The sequence below is a fragment of the Scyliorhinus torazame genome, chromosome 9 (genome assembly GCF_047496885.1).
Source record: "Scyliorhinus torazame isolate Kashiwa2021f chromosome 9, sScyTor2.1, whole genome shotgun sequence".
NCBI classification, from domain to species: domain Eukaryota; kingdom Metazoa; phylum Chordata; class Chondrichthyes; order Carcharhiniformes; family Scyliorhinidae; genus Scyliorhinus; species Scyliorhinus torazame.
In genome coordinates this window covers 145853071-145863777 of record NC_092715.1, presented here as the reverse complement: position 1 = coordinate 145863777, position 10707 = coordinate 145853071, and the positions used below count along the sequence as shown (strand labels likewise).

Sequence of the window (10707 nt, the reverse complement as noted above, 5' to 3'; positions counted from 1 at the left end):
GAAGGTAGTGTGCGGGGGAATAGTCTGGAGGGGATGTGGGTAGTCTGGATGTCTAGAGGGTCAGGAAGGTAGTTGGTGGGGGTGGGGGGAGGCGGTCAGTCGCAGGAATTAGATGTGGTTTTAATCCTTTTGACTTTTCCTGGGTACCTATTCTGCCAAGAGAGTTGGAACCCCATTCAAAATCTCAGATTTAAATTGGAATTTTGGATGCTTCCCGGTGCATGGGAAATTTTGAACTTTCCAGGCAATTCCCATGCATTCTTTGCTTTGGAACTACTGCGGTGTCCCCAGAGCATCTTTTAGGGTGCCGCCAAGATATGACAATCCGGAAAATGGAAGTACTAGGCCATTTTGAAAGCAAGTCTGGAACTTTTGAAATCACTGGTTGTAACTTTCTCATCTTCCTACTTGTGAAAATTGGGATTTAAAAACACAGCCCTCAGAGCCAAGTTGTTATTCCTTGTCCGAGTCAAATTCTAATCAAATCTTTCTGAAATATTCTACAGCATTAACTTGGAATTGCAGAAGTCTCGTGAATTTTATGTAGAATTTCAAAAGTGACAAAGAATGGAAACAGAAACTGCTAGACAGGACTGATATAGAGATTTGTTGTAAAACAATGAAGGGAACAAATTCTTGATTGTATTAAATTGAATTACCCAGATACAATAGATAGAGGATGTCCGCATTACTGAAAAAGATTCCAACCTATTTTCTATCCATTTAAACAAATTCACAGAAAAGTGGGCAATTCCCTTCTGGACATTTTATTTATAGTGTGCTCAGATGCTGAGACAGGAAAGTCTGTCCAATCATGTTTTGTATTTTTAATTTCTCACAGGTTAGATGGTCTTTATGTTGGTCTTATTTATAGTATCCAGAATCAGCAATGAGAACTTCCATAGCTGACAGTGGATAGGAGGAGGAAAAATCTCCAATCTGCCAGAGTTGCGTGCTTAAACCCAACTTCAAAAGTGCACCCTATTCTATACTTGATATTCAAATCTTCCAATTGGCTTTCCCCATAGCTTGCATGAATGAGATTGTTAAATTACTGCTAATTCATGAACAATTGTTTGCCATTGAACACAGTCTACAAATCTTATCTGGGCTTTAGTCTCTCCCAGGAGTTACAGGTAAACAGAAGAATCCCCACTGAAAGTCACTTCCCTATCCCTATTAATCTCAAGACTTTAATTGCTACACTAGGTGCGATAAGAAGTCTAGAACATCCATCATCAGAGCTTTCCAAAACAGTACTTGTAATTCTAATTTCGAAATCAGACTGATTTCCTGTAATAAAAAGGTTGGTCTGACTACAAAATAGACATATGCAAATGACAGTAAAGTGGGTCAGTAGAATGGCTGACATCCAGCTGTAAGGAGATAGTTATACAATGAGCAAAAGACTGATGTTATAATTAAAACACAATAAAATAGCTTGGAAAGGTGCCTTGAAATTCAGGTAAAACTGCCAAGCTTGTCAATTCCATACAAACTGTGTAGCAATAAACATCTAATTTGCTCTTAACTCATTTTATGTGGGGAACATGTTAAATGAGTTGCATTTAGACAGTTCATCCCAGGAGAGAGGAACAAGCAAATAGAAAGGGCTATGTTGAGAAAACAAGGAACATCTGCAAATATGAATGGATTTTCTGGTCAGATTGAGAGGACACGATATTAAGAACAAGGGGCAGTCATCTTCAAATGCCATGGGACAACACTGGATGTGCGTGCACCTCTGCATCATGCAAATGGCATTATTCCAGCAATAGGAGACTATTTGATTCAAAATGTTTTAGTTCTTCAATTTTCTTGCCATCTCTCTTTGTGCTGAGGTTGCTTTCTGGCATTTTACCGAAGTGGCCATTCCCTATGTTCACTGCCGACATAATGAGCTATTGGCAGATTACATATAGGAAGGTGCTGCAATCAAGCTGGACCCTTTCCTCACTCAACAGCTGCACATGTGCTTTTCAGCTGGCTTATCCCTGGATAGGCATCAGGAATGTGAGGCAATTCAGAAGATTTTTAAAAATCAGTTTAGCCTAAGAATGCTGGAGCAAATGCAGCAACCCTACTGCTGCTCTAGCTGTGATCAACTAATACAGCACAGAGCCCTGGGATTGAATCAAAGACATTCACAGTCTGTCAGGCTCAATAGCGCACTGCATAGTGCATTTACAACACTGAACCACCAGGGCCGCTGGAGTAAAAGTTTTATTTACTAAACTGTAATCACTTTCACTCCGTCTCATTTTTAGTTTTGCTATCAATCTGATTATTTGTGTTTAACACTTAAAGCAATTTGATTTCAAGTCACCCTGCAGCTGCTCTGGAAAGTGTCATACAGACAGCTATTCTCCCTCCTGTATGTGTTTATTGAAAAAGGGTGCAATGTCTAGACATATTCCTTTTGCGTGAAGAAAAGTCCCTGTATTTCAATATATGTAGCTTTTAGCAAGTGTCGGTGCGCTACATTGTGAGCCCAATTGATAATTTAATGTTGGTTGTTAGTGTCATTCTTTAGCATTTCTGCAGGCAAAAGACATATGTCCAGACATTGCAGCTTTTTTGAATAAACAAAAGCATGGGGATAATGGCTCCCTGGCGCATTTGTCATAACAGCATCTCGACCAATCAGAGCTAATTTGCTGACCAATCTCATGCAGTATAAATTGTTAACTTTGAAATTTGACATTCTAGCATCTGTCCAGATGAGAGCAAAACAAAAATCTTCAACAGCATGGGTGGGATTTTCCAGTCCTGTCAGTGACTTTTGGCTGCTCTCAAATTTTCAGGTCCCACCCATGCCAATTCCTGCCATAGGCAGGACTGGAAAATCTCAGCCCTTTTTTTTAAGCAATGCTCAAATTCTGTACCACCAAGCAAAAATCCTTCAAAATATTTTTCTATATTTTATAGATATCATAAACATAAGGGACGGCAAATAAGTCATTATGTTATGCATAAGCCTTCTTACAGATGAATTACAAAGTTTAACATTAAAGTTCACAGCCATGAACGTAGCAGTATCACCTAAATAGTTTTGAACCTGTTAGTGTTTAAGGTTACTAGATTTTCCACCATTGGTAGAGCAAATATCAGAATTAAAATTGCACTCTCTTTTTCATGTTATGGATTTGGTAAAGGACAAAGAGCAGTACAATTTAGTGGGCCCATTTGCTATGGGCGCAAATTGTGTTATGGCAGCAAATACTGTGTGAGGACCATAACGGGATTTGTGCTGGCGGGATTTCAGAACGCGATCTTCCCCGTCCTTCCTCACCGATGACATGATGAGCCCTTTTGACTTTAAATACATTTTATTATAATTAAATAGCTTAATGCTGTAGCGCCCTGCCACGTTCAATGATGCCCTCCTCCACCCGCTGGCAATCATTCCCCCCCCCCCCCCGCCGGTGTGAGATCACATTGGTGCGTATCACTACTGGGGCGGAGGGGAGTGTAGCCCTTGGGTGGTGAGGGACATGGCCAGGTGATGCCCTGGCACTGACCCACTGTAATACCCTGGCACTGCCCTGTGGTACCCCAGCAGTGCCTACCCAGCAATTCCAGGGGCAGGCCTTCTTGAGAGCCCCATTGGGTGTTCCTCTTATGTGTCGTGGTGCCTGATGGTTGATGGGGGGAGTGTTTTGCATGCATTAGGGTGGGGGGAACCGGAGAATGTCAAGGGGGTGGGGATGGTGCCAGTGAAGAGAGGGGGGTGCCCGGTGTGGCAGAAGGCAGGGGGTTGTCGTGTCACCCTGATGCTGGCGTGGTGTTGGGGTGGGGGGGGGGGGTGCACCCAGATATTTGAGTGGTGATGGGGTTTGTCCTTCCATGTGTGAGGGTTGGGGGTGCTCTCTTTGACTGCCATTGGACAAGATGTCCACGGAGGTGTGTCCCGATGCCCGTGGAGAGGGCAGGGGAGCTTTAATTTAACTCTGAGATTGGAGACCCTTTAAAAAGGGCACCCCAATCTCACAATCCCAGCTTTGTTGGCGTGTTTTGCCCCCCCCCCTTTGTTGGCGTGTTTTGCCCCCCCCCCCCCCCCCCCCTCCCCCCCCACCGGCTGTGTGATCCTTGCCAGCACGTTGAAATTGCAAAGTGCTGTTTAGTCAGGCAAGATATGAAGCCAATGAGTTTCACACAGTTTTTCTCACCTAATCCAGCACTCCATGCAATTTTGGAACAAACCTGCCTTTATTCAGTAATGCCTATGACTATTTTTACAGGACAAGTAGATAGGCTTGTTTTTTGGTGGCTTCAGTGCATTTAAAAAGAGAAAGGGCTACTATTTGCTGAGCAATAAGAAAATCTCAATGCTGGAGTCACAATAATAAACACCCATTTCCAACAGAAACAATATTGTAATAAAGGACTATTTCTTCTTCTAAAACAAGAACCATTTAGTGATCAAAATTGGAATTGGGTTAAGAGCATTGGCACACCTATGAAGCAAGCTGAAAGAAATTGCAATATTTAGAAGAGAATATTAAAATGCAAGGTTCAGCCTAAGTCGGCCAACAAATCAATGCTTCTCGATATTTTAAAATAGCATAATGTTGAGGACAACAGGAGGGGCTTGTATGCAAAACAGTGAGCAAGAGGGAGCTGTAATACCAAAAAAATGAATGGGATGGTAATGTTCACTGCCCTGACTGACTGACAGCTCTATCCTGGAATGATAAAAATATGTGTTAAAAACCTTTCCTTGTAGAACAACATCACTTTAATACCAGCTTCTGTCTGAAACACACTGAGACACAAAACATTACTTTAAATAAAGATCATTGGATTTTCCAACAAAGGGTTTGGGAACAGAAATTACTTGGTAGCCGTCACTGCAGCTAAAAGGTCAATCTTTTTTGTTTTGCGTTTATGTCATTCTGTGCAACTTTGTACATAAAAATATAGAATAATGTGGAAAACTAGTGCTTTTTAAAATCTAGAATTTACATTTACAACCAACAAATCCCTAAACCTTCTTTAAATATAATATACCAGAATCCACACTCAATTTCTCAGCAATCCAGACAAGGCTTTTGTTTATATCCTTTCCGCCCACATCTTTTCCCAGTTTTATATTTTCATCCATATATATTGGAAACGTCAAATCCTCAAAAACATCAAAAATAAAATGACCAGACCCAACAAAAGAAATGGAAAAAAATACACATAGAAACAGTTAAGCCTAGTAGGCCAAATTCTCTTAAATTATATCCAAGCCACAAATAGAAAGAATAATACTGTGAAATCACGGTTCTAATTATAAAACAGCATTAACCAGCATCTGATTGTTAAAACTTACTCCCAAAACAGATAAAATTAGAATGACTTAACTTTATACATTTTCTGACCGGTTCCACAAAGCCCCAGGTCAGGTGCAATATTTACATTCTTTAATCGGTAGCAGTGAAAAAGAATCTATTTAAGTGCAGGACATTCCTAGTGTTGCAGTAGTGAATTTTTTTCATTTAGAAGTCTCAAATTTACACCTCTTTTGTCTTTGTCTGAAGGGAGCTTCGTTACAAGCGCGGTGGCACGTGCCAGCCACCACCGTCACTTGGGGATGGCTGAAGAGTCTGGGTTAAAGAGCTCCTTGTAGAGAGGCGGAAACAGGCTGTTGGCCGTCTCTGGGTGCAACAGCTTGAATGCCTGGAGCTTGTCAGTGTGCAGGTTGCAAAGTGCAGTTAAAGTTGGTAACCTGGAGATCAACTGAAAGGAGAAACAAAAAGAAAACACAGTTTTAAACTCTATCACAATTACCCCATTTACCCCATTCGAGGGCGATAGCATAAATCTTGACTGTAAACCTGGACGAGCAATCCTGGCCACTTTTATTAAATTGAGATTCCTATAAGGAAGGTGAAGGCCTGTAATGCAGGATGCTTTTTCTTCACTCTTCCAGATAGAATCCTCGATTACCTGAGGGTCACCGAATCATGGCTTTATGCTGTGATTTTGCTGTGGGGCAGAACAAGGAAGCAAGTATACCTCAGCCAGAATGGAGGTGAACTGTTGGTGTTATTCTGAGTCACACACTAGCCATCTTACCACCTGAACTAATCGGCTGCTTGGCGGATGTGACCGGAGGTGAAAAAAGCAGGACAGAATACAAAATAAATTTAGAAATGGGTAGATTCCAAATGCAATGCTCAGCTTGCTGCCATGAAGCCCATTTCCTGTTACACATGTCTGCTAACTTAATTGGTGAAATTATTGACAGGAGAAGTTTCACCCATACCGATTCATAATATTCCCAGTGTGCAGCAATACACACTGACAGACTCAACTCCCTGGCATGTCCATAAAACTCATCTAGTTTTCAACAATGAAGACAAATGTGTTTTGTACTCCTTTGGTGTTATTGAACAACTTCAAACATTATTTCTCATCCATAACGCTCATGCTCCCATTTGACCACTTAGTCAGCTCAAAGAATACCTTTGCTAATGTGTCGTCATCCAGGTGATTTTTATGAATCACATGCTGTAGTGCAAAATAAACCTTTTCCTGGAGTTTTTGAACTTTTCTTGGTTCCATTAACCATGGTCGATCTGGAGGAAGTAGAGAGAATATAGACATACAGTTACACAACAAATTTTCTTCTCTCTTACAAAGGAAGATCCTTTAAATAATGAAGGGCCATGGAATCAGAAATTGTCCTTTAATTCCAAAAACACCAATTTGAATAGTAACTGCACACGAAGACACTAACCTGGTGATATCAGGACAGCAGCTGAAAACAAAGCTATTTCTTCCTCAGTCAGCTGAAGGGAGCACAAACTCTTTGCAAAGTCAAATACAGCACTGACTAGATCATCACACCCTGCATCAGAAATAAATAGCAACTTTAAGATCAACAGCTCAGAGTTAGAAGACATTACCATATTAACTTAAATATATGAGATTGACATTTATTTCAATTATATCTCTATCCACTTGGAGAAATCAATCTTATTTCTGTATGGAAATATAACAGCATACTTCCAGAAATAATGGGGGAAGGTTTTTGCATATCAAAGTGGTTGAGGCATGCTTCATTTGCCCATAACTACTGTTGTTGCAATTAACTCAAGTGGAATCGGTTGGCAGCCAGCATTTGTTACACTTCCTATGGGATTTCTGATGGAAGGAATAGAATTCCAGTCGGTCAACAGCTACTTAAAGGCAGTCTTCAGACCTTGAAAGGGGTGATGCATTTTTCATAGGGGATAATAAGTATACCGGAGCAGGAAGCAGAGTGACTTCAACTGGGGCCCCAGATTCTCAGGTGCAGCAGTGAAGACGCTCACAGGCCGTCAACAACAAGAAGGAGATTGTCTTCCCTTCTTTCATTTAATCATTCTTTAACTTAATTTAACCAAACCTTCCATCTTATCATACTCTCCAAATGATTCAGCAGGAATGAGCAGTGGTGACAGAGCATGTGGATTTAAGAAAAATTGTCCCCAGGACCTGGCTGCAATGCAAGCAAAAATAATAAGGAATAGTAGGTGATGTGTGCCTAAGCTCGGGAGCAAGGTTGCCCCTTCAGCAGCAACATGGACTCATCAAATTAACTCTTGAATTACTCCCTGAAACATTTGTTTGCAATTCAGTGATTTGGCACAATTCCTGTGACCAAAGATTACGAAAACAATTGTAGTTAGTTCTTGTGATCAGCTCTCCACCTTCTAAGTTGCATTTCTGGTGGGACTGTTTTACGTTCATCCCATGAACCTTTCTTAACAGAGCCCTTTTGAATACTTAACTCATGTTGTTTGATGATATAGTGTGTCAGTGTAACTCACCAATTGGAATGGTTCAAAACCATTGAGTCAACTTTGCGCACGGTGAAGTCAAGACATCCTGGGCGGGATTCTCTGAGCCCAGGACCGGGTCGGAGAATCGCTGCGACCGGCACGAATCGTGCCACGCTGCCCCGACACTGGAACGAGATTCAATCGTCGCCATTGCCGCAGGCGCGGTCAGCGTAGGCACGGTCGGCGCCGGCCGGGGGCTGCCCTATGGGGCCCCCCCAGTGATTCTCCGCCTGGGATGGGCCGAGCATCCATAGCGAAAAACCTGAGTCCCGCCAGCGCCGTTCTAACCTGGTCTTACCCTGCGGCACCTCGGCGTGGTAGGATCCGGGGGATGCCTGTGGGGAGGGGGGGGGGGGGGAGGGAGGGCCCGACCCTGAGGGGGGCCTCCGGTGTAGCCTGGCCCGCGATTGGGGCCCACCAATCGGCGGGCCAGCCTCTCAGGATGGGGGCCTCCTTTGTTGCGCGCCGGCCCCTGTGGCCCTATGTCATGTTGTGTCAGGGCCGGCGCGGAGAAGGGAGACACCGCGCATGCACGGAAATCGCGCTGGTCCCACCGCGCATGCGCGGACCGGTGGCGCCTATCTGATGCCCGGATCGGCAGCTGGAGCAGCATGGGTCATTCCAGTGCCGTGCTGGCCCCCTGTAGGGGCCAGAATTGCTGATCTTGAGGCCATGTTGACGCCGTCGAGAAACGCAACGGCGCTTACGACGGCACCAACACTAAGCCTCAGGATCAGAGGATCCCCCCCCCCCCCCCCTGAGTGAGTGAGAGAATCAAAGTGGGACTTGGTAATTTGGGGCAATGTGGTAATTCGGTGCAGAGTGGAAAAAGGTGCTTCTTTCCTTTCGCCCTTTTTGTTTGTTTTCTTCTTCTGGCTTTGCGACTGTTAGTCTGCAGGGAGATATCCAGAGTGCACCCTGGGAAGCAGGGAGAAAACCAGGGAGCATTGTGGGAAGGTAGGTGATATAAAAGCCTGCCTTGGCATTTGTGGTGAAAGTGAAGGTAAGTGGTACGTGAAGGAAAGAATGTAAAGTTTAGAAATTAAAGTTTAAAAACCAAATCGGTATAATATGGAGCGATATAAAAACAAGTTTAAAAAAAAATAACAATAATACATGAGTGAATTTAAGGGTTAAGACATGTCAGGAGAACTCAGACCCGTGCCATGCTCCGCGTGTGCGATATGGGAGTTCAGGGACCCTTCCCGTGTCCCTGACTCCTTCACATGCAGGAAGTGTTAGATTGCTTGATGGCTCTGGAGCTGTAGGTGGACTCACTTTGGAGTATCTGCGATGCTGAGGACGTCGTGGATAGCACGTTTAGCGAGTTGGTCACACCGCAGGTGAAAATTACTGAGGGAGATAGAAAATGGGTGACCAAAAGACAGAGCAAACGCAGGAAGGCAGTGCAGGTGACCCCTGCGGTCATCACCTTACAAAACAGCTTTGGATACTGTTGAGGGAGATGGCTCACCAGGGGAAGACAGCAGCAGCCAGGTTCATGGCACCGTGGCTGGCTCTGCGGCGCAGCTGGGCAGGAAGAAGAATGGCAGGGCTATAATGATAGGGGACTCAATCATAACGGGAATAGACAGGCTGTTCTGCGGACGCAATCGAAACTCCAGGATGGTATGTTGCTTCCCTGATGCAAGGGTCAAGGATGTCTCGGAACGGCTGCAGGACATTCTGGGGGAGGGAGAGTGAACAGCCAGCTGTTGGGGGGTGGGGGGGGGGGGAGAAGGCACTAACGATATAGTAAAAAATGGGATGAGGTCCTACAGGGAGTTAGTAGTTAAACTAAAAAGTAGGACCTCAAAGGTAATAATCTCAGGATTGCTACCAGTGCCATGAGCTAGTCAGAGTAAGAATGTCAGGATAGAGAGAATGAATGCATAACTCGAGAGATGGTGCAAGAGGGAGGGATTCAAATTCCTGGGACAATGGAACCGGTTCTGGGGGAGGTGGGGCCAGTACAAACCAGACGTTCCGCACCTGGGCAGGACTGGAATCAATGTCCGAGGGGTGGGGGGGGGGGGGAGTTTGCTAGTGCTGTTGGGGAGGGTTTAAACTAATGTGGCAGGGGGATGGGAACCGATGCAGGAAGTCGGAGGGAAGTAAAACGGGGATAGAAACAAAAGGCAGTAAGGGAGAAAAATGTAAGGGAGAGAAGCCATAGTTAAAAATCAAAAAGGGCCACAGTACAGGGTACAGTGACTGAGGGGAGCTCAGTGAATAGGCCCAGTAATACTAAAAGGAATAAAACGGGAAGTAAAAACGTAAATGGAAAGCGAAGCAGCAGGTTATTACATGAAGATTTGGTTTCAACGATAAGGAAAATTAGGAGAAAGGTTAAAAGGAAAAATAACTTAGGAGAGGTTACTGATAGAGATGTTCAGATTCAAAACGGAGGTATAAAAGCCAACAGAAGGGCACTTTACCTGAATGCTCGTAGTATTCTGAATAAAGTAAATGAGTTGATGGTGCAAATCATCGTGAATGACTATGATTTAGTGGCCATTACTGAAACATGGTTAAAGGATGGTCAAGACTGGGAGTTAAATATCCAAGGGTATCAAACTATTCCGAAGGACAGAGTGGATGGCAAGGAAGGTGGTGTAGCTCTGTTATTTAAGGATGACATCCACAGTAGCGAGGGATGACATCGGTGCTCTGGAGGATAAGGTTGAATCCATTTGGGTGGAAATCAGGAATAGTAAGGCAAAAAGGCGATAGAAGTAGTCTATAGGCCACCAAATAGTAACATTATGGTGGGGCAGGCAATAAACAAAGAAATAACTGATGCATGTAGAAATGGTACAGCAGTTATCATGGGGGATTTTAATCTACATGTCGATTGGTTTCACCAGGTCAGTCAAGGCAGTCTTGAGGAGGC

At 43.9% G+C, this 10707-nt stretch overlaps 1 protein-coding gene across 2 annotated transcripts in view; it reads right to left on the bottom strand.

Moving 5' to 3' along the window:
• Positions 1–4078: 4078 nt before the first annotated feature.
• The window catches only part of rorb (RAR-related orphan receptor B), a 328457-nt gene continuing 321828 nt past the window's right edge, over positions 4079–10707 (bottom strand). For both annotated transcript variants that reach the window (XM_072516593.1, XM_072516592.1), the window contains exons 8-10: positions 6728–6838; positions 6454–6566; positions 4079–5724 (exon numbers count right to left, since the gene is read on the bottom strand). In XM_072516593.1, coding sequence (XP_072372694.1) covers positions 5569–5724; positions 6454–6566; positions 6728–6838 — 380 coding nt within the window. In that variant the 3' untranslated portion in view covers positions 4079–5568. The remainder of the gene's footprint in view (positions 5725–6453; positions 6567–6727; positions 6839–10707) is intronic.